Raw genomic sequence first — 22,544 nt, 5'->3', positions numbered from 1 at the left:
AGTCAGTAAACATACATTTATAATCACATATACCCAGAGCCTATTCAGTACTTCATTGAGATTTTAATTAACTGTGAAAGAACCATCATCATAGCCCTAACTTTAACTTAATTAGGAATTTTTAAAATGTACTTACTGTAACATTGGTGCTGGTCTGAATTCTCATCTATGAACAAAGGAAGAGAATAATGAAATCTAGTTGGCACTATCATTAAAGACGAGAATGCTGACTCTAAAACAACACAAATCTTCTTGGTTTAATCTCAGTTGTCATTCTACCCTCCGTAAGCCTCCTCCCTGTTTCTCCTTCTCCTGAAGCATCTGGCTCTGTGGAATAATGCACACTGTCTGCTGTAAGCAAGGCTTATACCTCTGTGGCTCATTGTTAAACCTGGTGACTGTGCTGTTAAGAGTCTTACACTTTACTAATCATTTTCTTCCTTCTGTATGCAAACTACATCACATTTTTTTAGTTGTTTGGAGCAACGTTGGATGCCAAAAAATAGGAATGCAAAATAATATTAACAGCAATGGCAAAAGTAGTTACATGAATGCTAAATAGATTAATATTTAATAGAGTGATGGAGAAAAACTACCACTGTTTCGTTTGAAGTTATCTCTCCAAGTTGAGAGACTTGAAAGAACATTCTACCCAGTGGGTCTCCTCTTTTATTCAATAAGTACCTATTGAGTGAATATCATGCCATGGGTACTATACCAGTTAAGAATCATAGATTTATCCCATACGGAGAGCTAGTGTGTATATGAGCAGTCTTTCATACTCTTGTGGCATGGAAATTGCTCCCAAGATGAAGGCAAGTAGTTGAAGTATTTCAATGACCTTGTTTCTTTTATATACTCAGATGGCCTTGAGAAATATGGAGGAAACAGCGGTCCAGAAGAAATGGATGAAGTGAAACAGAAAAAGCAGATCAGCGAGATCACTAAAGCTGTTAGTCATGGCTACCCACAGACTGTCTTTCATCTGAAGAGTTCAAAAAGGCTTTTCTAAACTGGGACTTACTTCTAGATGGCAAAAATACATAGCTGTAAGAAAATTGGTGAGTCGCAGAACAGAACACCTGTGGTTTCTGCTTCTCTTTATATATCTTTAGTGGAAGTCACCTGTTTAAAGTCCTCTCAGCTTCTTTAAAAGTTTCATAATCCTTAAAGATATATTTTAATTTTTTAATATCTTACTTTGGTATGCTTTTTATTAATAACATTAATGTTTATATCACCAAGAAAATCCTTAACTGTATTTACTGTACTTCAGATAAAGCCTAAATTATGAATTAATCCAAGATATTTTGAGTTGTTAATGGCTACCTTTTAATAAATTACTCCCGTGACCTACACTTCCAGCTTAACTTTTTTTCACACGATGTGTCATATTTGTAAGGCTTGCAACAATCAAAATAATATTTATTCCTGGTGTATCAAATCTTAAAATAATTAATTTTGGGCTGGGCATGGCTCACTCCCATAATCTCAGCAATTTGGGAGGATGTGAGGTGGAGGCCATGAGGTAGAGGCCGTGGCTTGAGACCATGAGTTTGAGACTAGCCCGGGCAACACAGCAAGACCGTATTTCTAAAAAAAAAAAAAAAAAAAAAAAAAAGAAACAAAACCAAACCATTATTTTTTTCACCATTTTTTCCTCCAGTTACATTATCTTATAAAACAAATATGTGGCCGGGTGTGGTTGCTCACACCTGTAACCCCAGCACTTTGGGAGGCCAAGGCGGGTGGATCAGGAGGTCAGGAGATCGAGATCAGCCTGGCTAACACAGTGAAACCCTGTCTCTACCCAAAAATAAAAAAAATTAGCCAGGTGTGGTGGTACACGCCTGTAGTCCCAGCTATTCGGGAAGCTGAGGCAGGAGAATGCTTGAAACCGGGAGGCAGAGGTTGTGGTGAGCTGAGACTGTGCCACTGCACTGCAGCCTAAGCGACAGAGTGAGATGCCCTCGCAAAAAAAAAATCTGAGTGTTTGCATGATGGTGAGTATACATGTGCCCATCTGTAAGCTTTTGTGTGTATGTGTGTATGTGCATGTTCGTAAAGCATCTCTGGAAATGTGATAATGTCACCTGACTTATTTCACATCATACCGAATATTTTAGTGTGGACATAATTATTTTCCTTCTCCTATTATTTCTTAGATACTATCTTAGTTCTGTTTTTGTGATAATAAAGGTTAACAAAAGAAAAGAGAAATAATGCACCAAAAGAAAAAGATCAAGAAGGTGTTTATATTTAATTGAGTCAAATTCATTTCCGTTTTCACATTATTTGTTTGTTATAGTAATTGCCAGCATTTACTGAGGAACTCTATTGATGCTAAATACTTCATGAATATTAACTCAAATGGTGAGAGGGAAGGTCTATGATTCTGGATGAAGAATGAGGGCATGCAGATATTAAATAACACACACAACTATAAGAGTTAGTGCAAGGCTGGAGCCCCAACTCCACGCCCACACTCTGAATCCCCCACTGCACCACCTCCAGGGCCCACATAGCCCCTCCTCTGACAGAATCTGGCTGCCAGTGGCTTCAACTTCTGAAAGATTCCCTGAGCTGGAGATTACTGAAGAACTGAAAATTATGATGAAAATTTTAACCACATAATGATTATTTCAAATATATTTTACTTGTATAAAGCTCATATCTAGTTGGAAATGAACTAATCATTAGGATTTTTAAAAATAATTAACATCAATGATTCACCTTTTACTTTCATAGCAAAATATTACGTAGGTATATTGTAACAGATTCCATTAAGGTGAAAGTCCAAAACTTACAGATTTAGAAATGACATTGATAATAGCAAAGCCTTATATTCATGTAGGGATTTATTGTTCATAAAGGGTTTCTACACTCGTTATCTCATTTGACCTTCACTACAATCCTTTGAGGGAGGACAGGTTTTATCGTCCTCATTCTACAGATGTAAAAAAGAGATGTGAGAGACGTAAGTGGCTCACTAAGTTCCCTATTTAATGACATAACTAGTAAAACAGTGGGGCTAGAATTTGAGCAATTTATTTTTATTTCAAGTCCAATGGAACCTTTTATTAATCACTTGGCTTATGTTTCTGATTTTAACTGAGATATTATCCAGGATCATCTTTTAATTGTGTTGATGCCACATGGTTCAATGTCACACCTTGAGGAACAATGCCAAATGCAGTCACCAACCTCAAAGAACTGCCACAAGGCACAGCAATCTTCTCACTACTAAATATTTGGGGTTTTTTTTTTTTGGAATAACTGTGAAATATAATTTATGGTTTCTGCTGTACCTGATACATATGCATAATGCAGAGACAAACCAAAAGAGAGAAAAGGAAGGAGGGAGGGAGTGAGGGAGGGAGGGAGGAAGGAGGGAAGGAGGGAGGGAAGAAGGAAGGAAGGAAGAAAGGAAGAGAAAAAAGGAAGGAAAGAAAAAAGGAAGAGAAAAAAGGAAGGAAAGAAAAAAGGAAAGAAGGAAAGAAGGAAGGAAGGGAGGGAGGGAGAGAGGGAGAGAGGGAGGGAGGGAGGGAGAAATCCAAGCTTTTAAATTATCTGGTTATTGTAAAATGAGTCCTTCAGTTAAAAAAAGAAAAAGAAGTTACCTGGTTATTAAAGACTGTTATCAGTCCTTTCTGAGTAGCTGTTATTAGTAAATCCAGGTGAGGTACCTTGACAATGCTCTTAATCACATCTCGTCTTCTGCTACCTGTCAACAGCATAATATTCATTTCAACTTTCAGCAGTAAACATGCTGAACCTCATTTGCTAGGTTTGTTTTAAAAAAAGTGATGTGGCCAGGTACAAGTGGCTCACATCTGTAATCCCAGCATTTTGGGAGGCCAAGGCAGGTGGATTGCTCAAGTCCAGGAGTTCGAGACCAGCTTGGGCAGCATGAGAAAACCATCTCCACCAAAAATACAAAATTAGCTGAGTGTGGTGGGTCATGCCTGTAGCCTTAGCTCCTCGGGAGGCTGAGGTGGGAGGATCTCTAGAGCCCAGGAGGTTGAGGGTGCAGTGAGTTGTGATTGCACCACTGCACTCCAGCCTGGATGACAAAGCGAGACTTTGTCTCAAAAATAAAATAAAATAAAATAAACGGCCAGCTTTTTTTTTTTTTTTTGCTAGAAAGCCCCAAATTACTTAAAAATTAAAGTAGAATAAAACCAAAAAACCCAGCAACCATTATGTGTTAATGATCCTCAGAGATACTAATTTGAATATATAGGGCTTTCCAACTAAATGTGGTGCATTAATTCCCAGAAAAAATGCAAGACACACCCCCAACCCCCCCTCCACACACACATACATGTGCATGTGCATATTCCACAGAGAACACATTTTCTAAGCATTGTTTGGAATCATTTCTTTTTTGAGCTATTTCACATCTCTTAGGGATCCTTTCTTTGAACTCTCACCATTGTGGTTTACACATAATAAAAACTTAATGCTACCTCAGGCTTTTCAGTATAAAAGAATGAAACCAGGGCTGTCATTAAGGCTTTTGTTTTTTAAACTTTGTGCATTTTGAAAAAAAACTAGACACTTTCATGTTTTGATGCCCATGTACTGAATGATAAAGCCATATATATAGAATTTTTTTCAGGGCATTTCATTTTTACAACTGCAAACTCTTAGGAAAGAAAGGCAAGTGAGCGGGTGTGATACTCTAGTATTACCACCCTCATCCGTGTATCTCAGCAGAGAAGATATTGCCCCACAAATTAGTGCTTGGAGGGAACGTAAATACATTTTACTCTTTTTGTGCAAAAAGCATAGATATGCATGTGGTATATAATTGGATACACTTAATAAGTAATACCTGAGTTATTAAAATAGCATGGAACAGGATAAGGCAGAGGAGAAGGCAATTAGGAACAAAAAGTCTAAAGAGGCTTCTTAGTGGTCAATAATTGAAAAAAACATGGAGAGGCCAGGCACAGTCACTCACACCTGTAATCTCAGCACTTCGGGAGGCCGAGGGGGATGGATCACCTGAGGTCAGGAGTTTGAGACCAGCCTGATTAACATGGAGAAATCCTGACTCTACTAAATCAAAATTAGCCAGGTGTGTTAGCACATGCCTGTAATCCCAGCTACTTGGGAGGTTGAGGTAGGAGAATCACTTGAATCCAGGAGGCAGAGGTTGTGGTGAGCTGAGATTTTGCTATTGCACTCCAGCCTGACCAACAAGACAAAACTCTGTCTCAAACAAAACAAAACAAAAAGATGGAGAAACACTGTCCCACTGCAAGCCACCATCATTCTGCTTCCACTCCTTCCACATTACAGACTATTTTAAACACAGAAGCTGGAATAGAATATAGAGGATAACTCAGATTACTCCTCTCCTCTATCCACAGCCCTCTTGTAGCTTTCTGCCTCATTGAGAAGTCTTCAGCATGTCTTACAAGTCCCGATACCTCTGTCCCCACTCCCACTGTTGCCTCTCCAACCTTAGCTTCCACCACTCTCCCCACTACCTGAAATGCATGGTTTGCTCTCTCACTTTCTTCAGATCTTTTTCACCTTATCAGTGGGGACTTCTGACCACCCTGTTTAACACCATGCTCTCATTCGCAAACCACCTTCTCCTTCCCACATTCCTGCTTTATTTTCTCCACAACCCGTTTTCTTTTTGTCCTGTAGCATGTATTGCCATCTGGCCTACTGTATATTTTACTTGTTTAATTCTTGTTCTTGTCTGCCTCTCCTTATTGAAATATAAACTCCATGAGGTCAGGGGTTTGTGTCTGTTCACTGCTGTGTCTCTAGCATTTAGAAAGGTATCTGGCCTACATAATAGATTTTAACAAGTACTTGTTGAATGACAAATGAATTATAGAATGCAACTGCCATCGAGAAAAATACTTTCAGGCTGGGTGCAGTGGCTTACACCTGTAATCCCAGCACTTTGGGAGACCGAGGTGGGAGGATCACCTGAGGTCAGGAGTTCGAGACTAGCCTGGGCAACATGATGAAACCCCGTCTCTACAAAAAATACAAAAATTAGCTGGATGTGGTGGTGTATGTCTGTAATCCCAGCTACTCAGGAGGCTGAGGCAGGAGAATCACTGGAATGGGGTGGGGGGTGCAGAGGGCAGACGCTGCAGTGAGCCGAGATTGTGCCACTGCACTCTAGCCTGGGTGACAGAGCAAGACTCCATCTCAAAAAATAAATAAATAAAAAAAGAAAAGTACTTTCAAAGCTCTAACATAGGCTGCCAGCAACCCCTGCTCCTGGGCCCCTCATTAGCTCAGTGTGGCGGCAGCAGAGACAGCCTTTTTGTGTCTGTTTTGTTTTATTTTTTATGCTAGTTCCCATGGCCAGAGGGCAGGTTCTGTTGAGGTATGTGGTTGGGCTAAGGAAGAGTCAAGGATGAAGGTAGGTTTGGCTCACAAAACATTCCAGGTGCTTTGTTTGAGACAGAGTCTTGCTCTGTCGCCAGGCTGGAGTGCAGTGGCACCATCTCAGCTCACTGCAACCTCCACCTCTGGGGTTCAAGCGATTCTACTCAGCCTCCTGAGTAGCTGGGACTACAGGTGTATGCCACCATGGCTGGCTAATTTTTGTATTTTTAGTAGAGACAGGGTTTCCCCATGTTGGCCAGGCTGGTCTTGAACTACTGACCTCAGGTGATCCACTCACTTCAGCCTCCCAAGGTGCCAGGATTACAGGCATAAGCCACCATGACCAGCTTCCAGGTACTTTTTTAAAGAAACATCAGATGTGAACTTCATCTCAGAATATGGGATGAAATGCCGGAAGACAGGAGTAGGTTTGAAGGTTTGTCTTTCTTCTTCCTGACCTCCTCTCACCATGGAGAGAAGAAGGAGAAGAAAACCCAAGGTGTTAAGAGGGGAGAGTGATGGGAGTTCCTGGGTCCCAGGCTCAAAGTTGAAAATGAAGAATATATACATTGCAGCATTCCCAAACTGGAACAATGTCCTCCATAACTGTCTCAAACTCTCAAGAGACGTCAGGTGAAACTTCTTTAAGATAATTGCAGGTAGATGAGAGTGAGAGGAAGAGTCACATTTAGTGAAAACTCACCTAATTTTAAGAATACGTTAAAAGAAACGTGACTCCTTTTACTGGAGCATGCATTATTGTGATGTCATTGTAGAGGGGTTTAACTGGAAGTCTGAGCCTTTTCATGAAAATGTGAATGTTCTCCCATCACATTCCCTTCTTAGTGTCCTTCAAAGTAATTATATTTCCATTTCAACAGTAGTAGAGTTCCTTCTGATACTGCATATGAAACTCTCACCACCCCCGACACCCAGTGATAAAGTAATGAACAAATACATAAAATGAAAATGCTATGGAATTTTCTATGGAAACACATAGTCCCAATATTTATTCTTGAGAAAAATATTAAAACTCATACTAATTTGGAAGGGAAAATTAAAATGTTACCTGAAATTAAAATTCGCTGTTTTCTAGACACAAAGAAAATCAAATTTTCTTCATCCAGCTGGGAAGCAATAGGATCTTCAGAGGAGAAGTATCCGAAGATCTGAAATCCCAAACAGCACATGTAAATATGCACTATGTCTCAGAATTGGCTATAAAGTAACAGATTTCACGTTGGCTGAATTTAAAGTCTAATTTGGATTAACAGCCAACACCTTGCTTTGTGACTGTCAGGGGATTCCCTATACCAGGAGACAGTTTAATACAGCAGTCCCCAACCTTTTTGACACCAGGCACCAGTTTCATGGAAGACACTTCACTTTTTTTTTTTTGAGACTAGTCTTGCTCTGCCACCTAGTCTGGAGTGCAATGGTGTGACCTCGGTTCACCGCAATCTCCACTTCCCAGGTTCAAGCGATTCTCCTGCCTCAGCCTCCCGAGTAGCTGGGATTACAGGTGCTTGCCACTGAGTCTGGCTTATTTTTTGTTTGTATTTTTATTAGAGATGGGGTTTCATCTTTTGGCCAGGCTGGTCTTGAACTCCTGACCTTGTGATGCACTCACCCTGGCCTCCCAAAGTTCTGGGATTATAGGTGAGCCACAGCACCCAGCCAGAGACACTTTTTCCATGGAGCAGGGTGGGGGATGGTTTCAGGATGAAACTATTCCACCTCAGATCATCAGGCATTAGATTTTCATTAGGAGCACACAATCTTAGATCCCTCACATGCACAGTTCACAACCGGGTTCACGCTTTTGTGAGAATCAATGCCACTGCTGATCTGAGAGGAGGCAGAGCTTAGGCAATGATGCTCACTCACCCACTAATCACCTCCTGCTGTGTGGCCCAGTTCCTAACAGGCCATGGAACTGGTGGGGGCTGGGGACCCCTGGTTTAATATATTCAACTGTATACTGATAATGCATGATTTTTGAGCAGTTACTGATTTTTCTTTTCAATAGAACTGACACTTAGACTGATAGGTCTATTCAGAGCTGGCGCTTATTGGCAAATCAAATCAGTCTTCATCATGCAGGGCCCCAGCTAAGAACTTTGACACTGAGTTTGGCCACTCTCAGATGACTATCTTAACCACTTTCCATGGATTTTTCAGGACTAGATTTTTTTTTAAGTCCTTGTTTGGGGGAGTTTTAAATCCTTGTTGGTGGGAATTTAAGAATTTCTTTATTTAAGTTTCCAAATCCTCCTCTCTAGGCATTGCGTGAGTATAAATTACTATGAAAAAAAAATCCTGAAGAAGAAGAGCTCTTATTTGTAAACTGTCAAATTATATAACTCTGAAAAATGAAGAAAATAAGATAGCTATTCTTCAATTGTTTTATTAATTAACAACAGAAATAAAATTCTTATAAATTAATGAGCGAAGTTAATAATTATGTATTTACATTTTTAATTAATAAAATGCTTATAATTAAAGTCACATAATTAGTATATCAGTATTTCTCATAAAGTTGAATGCACAAAATGAACTGAGGAGTTCTTTTGAAATATCAATGTGCATACTAACCACACAGGAATCTTGTTAAAATGCAAATTTGGCTTTAGTAGGTTTGGGGGTGAGGTCTGAGAATCTGCATTTCTAAGAAGCTTTTCATGAGAGATCATACTTTGAGTTTAAAGGAAACAGTGACTAAATAACTGTATTGGAAATAAATCAAAAGCAGCAATATGCCAGTTTGTTTTAACAATATTTATTTAGATGCTAGATGATGGCTTAACATTTTATTAATATTTTAATATACATCCCATCATCAGGTGTTTCACAAATGTTACCACTTCTTCATTTATATTCCCCACGCTCAAACCTCCCAACATACAATTGTCCCAATTATTCCCCACAGCTTCTTGCCACTGTAGCTCCAAACCAACCTAGTTCTGAAGCCTTCCTTCATTCCCTTCTCCCTCCCTCCCTCCCTTCCTTTCCTCCTTCCTTCCTTCCCTTTTAAAGGAAGATATGTTTCTCTTTTCCCAGTGCTAATTCCTCCACCTGTTGTCTGCATCCCATTCCCTTTCATCTCTTCAGAGGCTGTCTCCTTTTACCTTCCCCAGAATCTTTAACATCTTTCTTATTACTGACTTTTCCTTTCAGCATTCAGACAAGTGCAAATCTCTCCCATCTTAAAAATAAAAATACAAAAACGCCTTTCAAAGTCAGTTACAGATAATATAGTAATAGTTCTCCTATTTTTGCTTTTGTCTTCTCTAGCTTCCAAGTGCTGCACCTCCTTACATTTTGTTTTCTGTTGGTTATAACAGCAGGCATACTCTTATTGAACTTTGACACTTTCCTCTATGAATTGGTTTTGAATTGCTGCCAAAACAAATGACCACAACAGTAGAAATTTAAAACAACAATGATTTCAGCTCATTGGCTCTTAGTTCAGTAGGTCAGAAGTCCAGTACGGTTCTTATTTTCCTAAAATGAGAGTGTCAGTAGAGATGTATTCTTTGCTGGAGACTTTGAGGAAAGAATCAAGTGCATTGGGATTGTTGGTCTGAAGTCCTGCTCTGGGCTGGCTGTCAGCTGGTGCTGCCCTTAGCTCCTAGATGTCTCTATCCAGTCCTGGTACATGGGCCCCTACATCTCAGCAACAACAATGGAGCTTCAAATGCTCCTCGTGCTTGGAATCTCTCTTCCATCTTCCTCTTCTGTTTCTAAGGACTCATCTGATTAGTTTGGACCCACCTAGATACTCCAGGATGATTTTCTCATATTAAGGTTAATGATTAGTGTTGGGGTCACCCCATGTTGGCCATCTTGTTGGGGTCACCACCTGCCAGGGTCCGTCCCACAGACCACAGCTGCACAATGGATGAAAAAATGCACTCACACACAGAATACAGTGAACAAGTGGGCTGAGGGGTCGTGAGCCTCTCACAGAGAGAGATCACAGCTACATGACACTCACTAGCTCACCTCTTCACCATTTATTCGGTATAGATTTAATAACAGAGGCTTTAAGTCAACACACTTGTAGAGAAAGATTAAAGGCCAGGTTCTGATGCCCAAAGTAAACACCATTAGTTGATAATAACTCTGGTTAACCTCCCATCATGAGGGTCATCGGGCTCAAAGTTTTGTTTTAAGACCACATGAGTAAACAAGTTAGTTAAGTAAACTCCCCCACATACCCTAGCTATTTGCTTTACTTATTAACTAAACGTAAAGGGGATTTAGGTTGCTTTCAGCCAAAACTTCTACTGAAAATATGAAAAAACCTTTAGGTCTTCCAAAAGGGTTTGAAACTATTCTGTAACTTCCTCTACTATTTTTCCCTTAATATTTCTGCCAGCAGTCTGAGTGAATTCCTACAGATTAGTACTTTAATTCCATCTGCATAGCTCCTTTCCAGCAGTGCCTATGTTCATGTTTGAGCAAATAAACAGGAGACAGGAATCTTGGGGAAGAGGGGCACCTTCAGAATTCCACCAATCACACCCTTGTTTTAGAAACACAACTTGGTACAATTTAAATTACTTATGCAAAGTAGACAATTGATAAATGTTGGCAGCAAATTTAACCTTAGAGAATAGTGTGAAATAATAATTTTCAGATAATGTGTAATGATAATGGTTATGAAGATTCTTTGTTTCTACATTAATGAATTCCAATGTTTATCAGAGGTGGGAGAACTCCATACCATATATGCTGTCATCTAATTTGAAATTATGTCTCATAGATCAATGATACCCATACTTAAAGTGCAGTTTACAGACAGTCATTTAACTTTAATTTTTGTGGTGATAGTGCCAAGGTGTCAAGTGTCTAAGAACAGATGTGAGAAGAAATTCAGGAGCAATGTCCTATGCAAGGCAGTATAAAGTGCTTTAGGAATTGGTCATGGGTCCAAATCTTGGTTGTACTGTCTACTAGTCACATGACCTCAAGCAAGTTTCTTAATTTCTCTGTACTTGAGTCTTTCCCATGTGTAAAATAAGGATAATCAGTAATAATCCCCATGTTATGCCCTGCTATAAGGATTAAATGAGGAAGTGCATGATTAGATTACTCAGTAATGAGAAAGATTAGCAAGTACTTAGAATGCACCAAGTGCCAGGTAGGAGCTTAATCGATGTGAACATTTGAGTAATTACAATTCCTAATCTTTCCAGAGACAGTATAGGAAACAGAATTCAAGTATCCTCCTTGCTAATTTAAAACTGCCCACTAAGCACTTTTGTTACTTACCCAAACAACACATCAGCTATGTATTTTATCATGCATATATTTTATCATCACATCTACATGTAGATAGATGGTAGAATGTGGACATATGCTCTCATGAAAATAATAAATTTTGTTACTTTCACTTGTAAATAACACAATATTACAATGCTCACCAAAAAATAACTTCCAAAGGATACTAAAAATATCAAATGACTAGATTTTTTTCAGAAAAATTTAGATATACCAGATAAACTCCTTCAGAAGCAACAGTGAAAGTTTTACATTTCGAAAGAAAATGTTTCAAGCAAATAATGTGACCAGCAAATACCCCTTTCTCCTATGATGAGCCATAGCCTCTAGGATCTCAAATTTCTCTTTCAACCTTTTCAGTCTCAGTGTAGTAATTGTGCCTGTGACAAGATTTGAGTATTTTATCACTTATATATATATTATGACTATTAGAGTGTTAATTTTAGTTTAACTATGCTATTTAAAAGTCTTGCTCCAGGCTTTAAGTGATTCATTTTTTAACTTCATTTTTATCTGATTATATAAGGAACATATGTTCATTGTAGAACATATGGAGAAAATAAAAAGCCAATAGAAGAAAATAAAAACCTGCATGCAACTATTTTTTAATCTATTCTGGAACATTCTTTTAACATTTTTGAAGTTAGCAAATAAAATTTTAGATTTATAATAATTCACTTTAAATTCACTTTTGGGGGGGAAAACAATTATAGGCATCCCATATGGTGTTGTATGCCTCTTCTTTGGATTAATTTGTAGTATGCTCCAAAAAAATGTGTTTATAAGTTGCTCAGTGGACACCCAGACTAAAATGGCATTGTAAGAAAAGTAGACTGTGTCTGCACCAGACTCTTCCATTAACTAGCTTTGGAAACTTAAGGCAGTCATATTTCTTTTGATCTATTTACATTAAATTGTTTCATTATAAATTGAAGGAGCAGGTCTAGATAATGTTTAGGTGAGTTATAAGATTTCATTATTCTATGAATTTCAAATTCTCCAAGTGCCCTTGCATCAAAAAGTCTTGAAAAAGAAAGTGCAGTTTTCTGTAGCATTGCCACCACAAAGGGATTTATATTTGGAATAAAATTTGTATGTCTGTGCCTGGGTTTAAAAGAATAAGTCTTGTTTTTATTACCTGATACAATTAATATTAACTGATTAAGAAAACACCTAGGTAATCCATGCTGAAATGAAGTTAGTCTCCTAGCACTGAGTTTTCATTTTATAGATGATGGATCTGAAGCCCAGAAAGGTTAGGTCACATGGCTTAAAATAGAAATGCCCCTTAGGAGCATTGACACAAATAGCTTGTGAGAAAAATGACAGGACAATAAAAGAAGAACCTTCCTGCCCCATTTTTTTTAAACCTCAGGTGATTCTTTATACACATACAGTGTGCCAGAGGCTGGCCATGAATTTTTCTATTAAACTTGCATACAATTTATAGGAAACCAAATGATGTAACAGAATAATGTCATAATCTTCTTCTTTCCCTCCTCCTCCTCTTCTTCTTCCTCCTTTCTTCTTTCTTCTTCATCCTCTTCCTCTTCTTCTTTCTCCTTCTCCTTCTCCTTCTTCATACAGACAGGGTCTTACCATGTTGCCCAGCCTGGTCTCATACTCCTGGGCTCAAGCAATCCTCCTGCCTCGGCCTCTCAAAGTGCTGGGATTACAGGCATTAGACACCGAGCCTGTCCCCAGGATAATGTCACATGAAGTTAGTACATAAAGAGGGAGATAAATCTCAACTCCAAGACGAAAACAAACTTTCTGTGCAGCTTTAGATAAGTCAATTAGCCTTTTTGTGTTTTTTCTCATCTTTATCATTTAATAACATATCCTCCATAATCTACATTGTGCGGCTATTGTGAAGATTAAATGAGAAACTGAAAAGAAGGTGCTTGAAAAAAAGAAGACATTTTTACAAATGAAAGAAGATTATGATGTTCTAACTAGTAAAGGAAAGAGAAGGAGCAGATGTCAGAGAGAATGAGGCTTGATTTCCTCATCTATAAAACCAAAAAAAAAATCTAATTTATTTTAGAATAGTATTTCATTCAGAGACCAAATTCTCAGTTACTGTAGAATTCCATGTAAATGAATTTACCACAGAGTGGTTTGTCTCATTTGTTGGCATTTATGGGATATCTTTAGAGCACTGCTTTTCTGAATCTAAGTGTGTACCATAATACAAACAGACTTTTCTAATTTCCAAATGTGTATAATTTTTATACTGATATGAAACACTTGTTAGACACATATTTTCATAGTTTAAGTGGTCCAATATGATTGCATTAGGTATTCACGCACATAAACCATTGAGTGTATGAGAAATATTCGTAAGAAAATAGAGAAGAGTGAGAAAATGTGATTCTCAAAATCACGTCTATTTAATGACATGTATTCAAGTTATCAATCTATGGGAGACTATCCAAAGGCTTTACAAAGTGTGATAGAGATTAGATCCTGGAACAAAAAAACAAAACAGTGCATTCATGTTGTACACTTAACACGATTTAGGGGTAAAAACAGTCATTTCTGCGTGGCTGCAAAGTAGCTGTTTCACTGTTCATTTGATTTCTCAAAATCTTTGGGTGGCTAAGAGCTCTTGTTAAATACATATATGTCTTCTACTTTATTGAATCAGTATATTTATATAAAAAAAACAGCCATAATTCCATTTGCAGTGTTGCTTTTAGATCCAGGCCAAGGGACCTATGCCTTTAGAGTGGCACTGTCCAGTTGAACTTTCTGCAATGATGAAATATTCTGTAATCTGTCCTGTATAATACAATAGCCACTAGCCAAATGCAAATATTGAGCACTTGAATAAAACTAGTACCACTGAGGAGCTGAATTTCTAACTTAATTTAAATGTAAGTAGCCCATGTGGCTAGCAGCTACTTTGTCGAACAGCACAGTTTTAGAGGGTCCCACTCTAGTTTTTTCTGTGGAAGCTAATGGGCCATTGTCTACCAGGAGTCCATAACAATGTTTTTAAACCATGCCCTAGATTCCTTGTACCCCAGAATTCTCTCCCCAAAGGGGCCAAGTCTACTTTTAAGGCCCGTGAAGCCTCTAATCCACCATTTGAGCATGGGTTGCATACCGCTGCTGTGTATACCACTAGCTCTGAGGGGTGGCCAAGGGATAGTGGTTTGTGGAGGTGAAGGTATGGAAGAGTTTAGACACGTGGGCTGTGGTGTCCATATGTGAGCACATGATCCCTCATGATGTAAGATAGAGACAGTAATGGCAAAAGAAGGTAGAGGGGTCAGGGCCAGCTTTCCCCTTGTCTTCATGTTTCTGTGTGAAATGGCAAGGAGTGTGACACTAAATTTTAAGTCAATTTGGGAACAGTTGGTACCTTTACAAACAGTCTCTCAATTATTATTCTGCTGCGTTTTTTCAATAGAGTTATCCCATGATATTTTCTCCTGTTTGTTGCTCTTGTGAACGGAATATTTTTATTTTCTTGTTCGTTTTGGTGAAAGAGAGAGGTGGTTATTTCTGGTGTTTGTGGAAATTATTGAATCTTCCATGTATATCTTTTTTGAACTCTTTTGAACTCTCTCAGTTCTAATAATTTGCCATATAATTCTCTTGGAAATTCTTGGTAGAATATCCACAAATAATGACAATTTTGTATTTTTAAATAATTGATTACATATCAATTCAATTTTTTCCCTTCTCCCCATCTTTGCATTGCTTACAACCTCCAATAAAGTGTTGAAGATTAGTGGCAATAATAGGCATCCTTTTCTTGTTCTTGACTTTAATGGGATTGTGTCTAGTATTTCAGCATTAAATATGATCCTTGCTTAAATATGTTTCTGGTCAATCCCTGTGGTGGACCTATTCTAAAATGACCTCCTCTTCCCTCCCACACAAAGTCGCACTTTTGTATAATCTCTACCCCTTAAATATGGTGGAACCTATGACTTACTTCTAACTAAGAGAATATGATAAATATGATCAGCTGTTTCACCCATGATTATTTTCCATTATATAAAATTTCCTCTTATCAGACTATAGAGAGAAAAATTCTGCTGGCCTTGAAGATGCAAAGCTATGAACTGCCAGTATAGAGGGCCACATGGTGGGAGCTGCAGGCAGCTTCTAGGACAAGAGGGAAGCCGCCAGCCTCCAGTCAACAAGAAGCTGAGGCCCTCAGACTTAAAAGAGCAATGCATTGAATTCTGCCAACCACCTGAATGAGCTTGGAAGCAGATTCTTCCCGAGCGGAGCTTTCAAATGAGAACCCAGCCTTGCCAGCACCTTGATTGCAGCTTTAGGATACCCCAAGTAGAGGATCAGTGAAGCTCTCCCAGACTTCTGATCCATGCAAACTATGAAATGTATTTCTTTCTATTGCTAAATGTATGATAATTTAGTACAGTAGCAACAGAATACTAATACAGTCATTTCCCTTTGTCAAATTAATGGAATTTTCTATTATTTCTGTTCTGCTAAGATTATTTTTCTTTTTAAAGCAAGGATAGCTATTGAATTTTTATTAGGCATCTTTTCTACTTTTAATTTTACTTTACTTTAAGGTTGGAAGTCTGCAAACATTTTTTGGAACAGGCTAGGTAGCAAATATTTTAGGCCTGCAGGCCATTCAGCCTCTGTCAAAACTAAGTAATTCTTCTATTGTAGCACATAAGCAACTATGGCTGATTTGTAAATGAGTATTGCTGTGTTCCCGTAAACTTTATTTACAACAACGGTGGCTGTTTATCCAGATTTGGCCCATAGGCCTTAGTTTGCTGACCTTGGATTGAGATTAGCATGTTAGTTTTTCTCCCTGACTTGTTAAATGAAGTATGTTTCTGGCTTTTCTAATATTGAACCACACTTTGCTGGGGTAAATTGCACTTGGAAATAATTTGTAATGTACTACTGGATTCAATTTGTTAACATTTTATTTAGGAGTTTAGAATTTATATTTCTAAATAATGTTGGCTTATAGTTCCCTGACATTTTGTCTATGTTCAGTTCAGTGTTATTTTAGCTTCATAAAATGAATTGGATAGCTTTTCAGCTTTCCTATGTTATAGAAACATGCATACAACATGGGAACTATATATCCCTTAAGGGCTTAGTAGAAACTTTTTTGTTTGCAATTTTTTCCCAAAATTAATTAAGTTGTTTTTTTATTTGGGTGATATGGAGGATTTGGCTTTCTTTTATTTTAGGTTTTTAATTTATTATATCAGGTTTATTAATATTTTCTTTTTAGCCTAATGTGGTCAATTTTGTGATGGCTCCGTATATATTTGAGAGAGATGCATTTTTTTCTGTGTCTTGGGTTTAAATTCTCCTTGTACATATCCATTGGCTTATAAAATGTGGTATTCAAATCCCTTGAATTCTTACTTTTTTTGTCTATTATATCAATTGATTTTTTTTAAAAGAACCAGATAATTTATAAAAATTATTTAATTCTCTGTATGGATATGTGCAATTTTTTTAAGAAGAAATACCATGCTGATCAGAAAACAACTCAAGGAACATAACAGGTAGTCAATGGTAGCCTCTTTTCTTATATTAATAATTTGGATACACTGATAATTTGTGTACATTGACCCCATTGAAAAGAAATATCTCATACAGAGTGAAATGAAGACCATTAAAATCTTGGTTGTTGGTAAAGGCATGCATAGCTCTTCCAATTGGCAGCTTGGTCTGAAAGTATTTAAGAGTTACTTATTAATAATACAGCTAAATAGTCACCTACTTTACCCACTTTCATTTGTGGGCAGTGACCACGTCTTAATGGGTATAGGTATTGAAACGTGACACATGCTCATTGTGGTTCAACCCCTGTGAGAGTAACACTTTGTTTTAATTATTTATTCCAAACTTAGAAAAATAATACTTCAATTTCATATTATGAACATGAAATGAAACTACCTCACACCAGTCTGCAGATGCATCCGTGTTGTTGCATAGTCTCCTGTAAAAGCGTTTCACATCTTGATTCTTCACATCTGGACCAAAGAGCTCCTTCACTGATGCATAAAACTTGTCATAATCAATTGCATCTGCATTGAAAAATGTACAGTACATTTGTATCAAATCCCAAGGACTACCTTTTGTATTTCAGCTACACTTTTTATTTCCTAACCTTCTATTTTCTTATCTCAATCTGTAAGAACCAGATTCATCTGCATTTTAAAGACCTTGTCTTTGCATAATCCTAAAAAAGAAGAACAAAGCTGGAGGCATCACACTACCTGACTTCAAACTATACTACAAGGCTGGAGTAACCCAAAGCATGGTACTGGTACAAGAACACACACACAGACCAATCGAACAGAATAGAGAACCCAAAAGTAAGACTGCACACCTGCAACCATCCGGTTTTCTACAAACTTGACAAAAGCAAACAATGGGGAAAGGATTCCCATTTAACAAATGGTGCTGGGAGGACTGGCTAGCCATATGCAGAAAATTGAAACTGGACCCCTTCCTTATACTATTTACAAAAATCAACTCAAGATGGATTAAAGACTTAAATGTAAGACCCAAACTCTAGAAGAAAATCTAGGCAATACCATTCAGGACAGAGGCATAGGCAAAGATTTCATGATGAAGATATCAAAAGCAATTGCAACAAAAGCAAAAATTGACAAATGTAATCTAATTAAACTTAAGAGCGTCTGCACAGCAAAAGAAACTATCATCAGAGTGAACAGACAACCTACAGAATGGGAGAACATTTTCTGCAATCTTATGAGGCATCTAAACAGTTACTTAGCTGTTTTACATTTATTTACACCAACCAGTACAAGATATGAGTTTCACTGTAAATATCACTGGATGAAGATAATGAAATTTTCTTGTTCTGGAAAAATTTTAATTCCAACAGGTCATTTACAAAATTTAAGTACAATACTTTCGGACAAATTCCTTCAATCTACTTGATACCATTTTTGAGGTAGACCCTGTTCCATTAAAAACATTCTCTCTAGTTCTTAGTTCCTTAATTGTAATAGTGAGATATAGACTTTATTTTCCAATATTTGTTAATAAATATGAATTTGTGCCAGGCAGTATTAACAGCCTGACAAAAGTTAAGATTATATTTCTCCCTTCTCCTCACTCTTTCTTAGGCCACTCTGTCATATAAGGTAACTTGTCTTGCAGTATGTAGTTTTCATCAAATCTTAAAAACTACAAAGAAAATTAATGTGGCTTTGTGATTGCAAGTTTCTTAATGAGAGCAAGGTCAACTTGTGCATTTAGAACACACTGAAGGAGTACCTTCTGGACACCAGACCCTGTGCCAGCCTGAGGTTCACAAAGCCTTCAAAACAACCAGAGGCCAATGGTGGAGGAGAAGGGGCAGGAATGAATGAACACATTAATATCAACTTCAGCAGGTTAAATGCAGCAGGTAAATTCCTCAAGATGATAATAAGCTATATTAACAGTGCTAAGGATGGCTTTGCTTAGGGAAAGTTTGGAAGTTTTTACAAAGAGGTGATAATTTGATTTGGTCTTGAAAGATGAGCTAGAGTTTACAGGCACCAAAAAAAAAAAAAAGCACTCCATATTGGGGAATAACATGTGCAAAATCAGTCATTAAGAGGATGATATGTTTGGAAATGCCAAAAAGTTTGTGTTAGGGAAGAAGAGTCATGAAGGGCAATGCCAGGAGTTGAGACTAAAAAGGTGGGCTGAGGCAAGCTGTGAATGGCTTTGCATGCCAAGTTAGTATATATGGATTTTAGAGGTGAGCTAATAAACCAGGAATATGGCAGATCAATAATTTTTTAAAATAAAAAACTCTTGGCAGAAGTATAGAGAAACGATTAACTCAGCAAGAAGACTATTGTAGTAATAGGCTGTTGTAATAAGCCAATAGATAGATAACATGACATAGTGAAAGGTTACAGAGGTTGAGTATCGATTATCTAAAATACTTAGAACTAGAAGTATTTCAGATTATCGATTTATTTCAAATTTTGGGATATTTGCATATACTGTACATAGTGAGATATTTTGGGAATAAGACACAAGTTTAAACACAAAATTTATTTACACTTAATATACACCTTATACATATAGCCTGGGGGTAATTTTATACAACAGTTTTAATAATTCTGTACATTGAAACAAAGTTTGTATGCACTGAATCATCAGAAAGCAAATATTTGTATGTCATTATCTCATGTCTGCTCTCAAAAAGTTTTGAATTTTGGAGCCTTTTAGTCTTACATTTAAGTCTCCTGGCATTTTTTGATTAGGGATTTTTTGATTAGCCTGTACCAAGATATCTGGCTTAGGAAACTAGTTAGATAGTAGCTATGCTATAATACTGAGAGAGAACACCAGTAGGCAAAGCTCAAGGAGAAAAAGAAGCAAAGAAAGAATGGAGCCGGGGAAAAATAAGAATGATTTGACGGAAGACGCAGGACAAGGAAGTTTCTTGAAGCTGAGGCAGCTAATAGTGTTAATGTAGTGCAATGGCCAAGTAGGCTGGAAAATAAAAACAATTTATTGAATTTGGCAAGTATACTAGGTTATCAGATACCTTGGTTAGAGCATTTTCAGCAAAGTGATCAGAGAAGCCAGACCTGAGTAGATTGAAAGTTAAATGGTGATACTGTGGGGAAATTCAGTGTAGAAGCAAAGGAGAGGCATACAGTGGTAGCTTAAAGAAAAGAGGAAGCCAAGGTCATGACGCTTGAGTATATTTTTAGATTGAGAGGACAAATCCACTGGAAAAGGAGATTTTGAAGCTGCAGCAAACTGATAGCCTTGAAGGGGAGGAGAAATAGAAAGAAGGACAACTACTGCTTTCAGTGATTTGGAAGTGGAAAAAGGAGGTTGGAGAGTCTTGTCTTTTGGCCTTGCTTTCTTTTGTGATATAGAAAACTTGGCTGACAGAAGCAGAGATCCCATAGAGAATTCAGAAAAAGTGGCAAGGGTTTGAAAAACCAACTAGAGAGAGGCAAAACAAACTGACTAGGAAAAAATGCAAGTTTTGTCGAGTAGTTTAGAAAGCCTGGTCAAGTTTCCAACCATCTATAAAGCATATCCAAAAGGTCTGAGTCTAAGCTTTAACACTTAGAGGTTGGGTAACTTGGGCAAATGATTTAACTTCGGCTCCCATTTTTTCACAAATAAAATGAACATAATTGCATTGATTAAAATGACTATAAATTATTAAATACTATTCATTTAATACCAGTTTAGGTTTGAACACCCAAAGTCAAGATTTTCACTTACATATGACTATGCAGTCTGGCACACTGACAGGCTGGCTATACTATCCCATTAGCAGTTATATGGTCTCTGTTTCTTTCATTGCAACAGCAGGATTCGTTCTGTTAGTTTTTCACTCTGCCCTTTAGCTTTATTTTTCTCAGCTGTCCTCAATGCCCCAAAGCTGTACACTACACCACTCCCCTTGAACCTTGTTGCTTATGCACTGGCATCTCTGCTGCAAATCCTCCTGTAAGATCACTGTCCACCATATTCTCCTTAGCTTGCATCCTCAAGATCACTCCTGCCTAGAGATATGGAGAGTGGCCAAGACAATGGAATCATGGTGAGGCAGGAAGCTGCACTTCTTATGAAAGTCCTTATGGTTTCATGATACCTTTAGGCAAAGAAAGAGCAGCGCTATGCACTACTGAGAGTCCCAGGTCAACCAAATGGCAATGTCTACAGAATAATACTGGACGTCATTTAGTCCAGTCCCATAGTTTTACAATTGAAGCAACTTAGGTTCAGAGAAGTTAAAAAAAAAAAAAAAAGCTTCCCCATGTCCACTTTGTTATGTAGGGACACAGAAAGAACAAGAACTCAGGTCTGCAGTCCCTCTCAGCACCCATTCTTTGCCATTAAGCTCTGATGCTTCTCTCTGATGGCTTAAAACATTTTCCAGTTCTAAATGACAGACCCAGTTGGACTGTCTTGTAATCACTGATCTTACCTTCTTTATGGATAAATAAGCCTGCTTTTTCATCTCTTTTCTGAGCTGCTGTTTGTTCAATCAATTTTTCAAACCCGTTCAAGGACTTTTTGAAATTGCTAATCTGAAGTGCTGTGAGATGCTTTTTCTCCCTGATATCCATAGGGACATAGGGAATCTTTTACTTCTGTGCAGAAGGAATACTGCAACTTTAACAATTTGGAAAACCTTCCAGTTGTTACAATGCCTCCCTGCTGTCTCAGTTTTTGCCCTAGGTCTCATTCCTTTGATTTTAAAATCTCATACTGTGGGTAGTAGTAGGAGTTGCCACTAGGATGTTAGCAGGAAGGAAAGTTGATTTAGGTCTGATGGATTTCTTATAGGCAAACATTTCAGTAAAAATCCTGACCTCACAATGTTATCAGTGGTCTTCATAGGGTCCTTATTGCATCATAATATCTCTGTAACATCCTACTTCCTTCATAAGGAGGAGATTGAAATTTTTTTCCCCACAGATGTGTGTGTGTGTGTGTTGTGTATACTGCTTGAGAGGGAAAAGGAATGAGTAAAGACCAAGTAAGAAAACTGGATAATATCTTCTCCCTCTTCTGTCTCTTCTCACCTCAAACCTTTTGCCTTCCTCACAGTGCCATGGAAAGTAAAGTTTGGCCGGGCATGGTGGCTCACACCTGTAATCCCAGAACTTTGGGAGGCTGAAGCAAGCGGATCATCTGAGGTCAGGAATTCAAGACCAGCCTGGCCAACACGGCAAAAGCCAGTCTCTCCTAAAAAAAACAAAAATTAGCCTGCTGTGGTGGCGGACGCCTGTAATCCCAGCTACTTGGGAGGCTGAGACAAGTAGATCACCTGAGGTCAGGAGTTCAACACCAGCCTGGCCAACATGGCAAAACCCAGTCTCTACTAAAAATACAAAAATCAGCCTGCTGTGGTGGCCAATGCC

At 38.0% G+C, this 22,544-nt stretch overlaps 1 protein-coding gene across 1 annotated transcript in view; it reads right to left on the bottom strand.

The window, feature by feature from the left end:
* WDR64 (WD repeat domain 64) overlaps positions 1-21,746 on the bottom strand; it is a 144,375-nt gene extending 122,629 nt beyond the window's left edge. The window contains exons 1-5 of the mRNA XM_064383474.1: positions 21,605-21,746; positions 17,572-17,702; positions 7,436-7,535; positions 3,621-3,724; positions 137-166 (exon numbers count right to left, since the gene is read on the bottom strand). Coding sequence (XP_064239544.1) covers positions 137-166; positions 3,621-3,724; positions 7,436-7,535; positions 17,572-17,702; positions 21,605-21,746 — 507 coding nt within the window. The remainder of the gene's footprint in view (positions 1-136; positions 167-3,620; positions 3,725-7,435; positions 7,536-17,571; positions 17,703-21,604) is intronic.
* Between the last annotated feature and the right edge of the window lie 798 nt (positions 21,747-22,544).

The sequence above is a fragment of the Aotus nancymaae genome, unplaced genomic scaffold, assembly GCF_030222135.1.
Source record: "Aotus nancymaae isolate 86718 unplaced genomic scaffold, 86718_ANA_hifiasm-v0.15.2.pri h1tg000032l_0, whole genome shotgun sequence".
In the NCBI taxonomy this organism is placed as follows: Eukaryota; Metazoa; Chordata; class Mammalia; order Primates; family Aotidae; genus Aotus; species Aotus nancymaae.
Note: the sequence above shows the minus strand (reverse complement) of the source record. Positions and strands in the feature narration are given on the sequence as shown.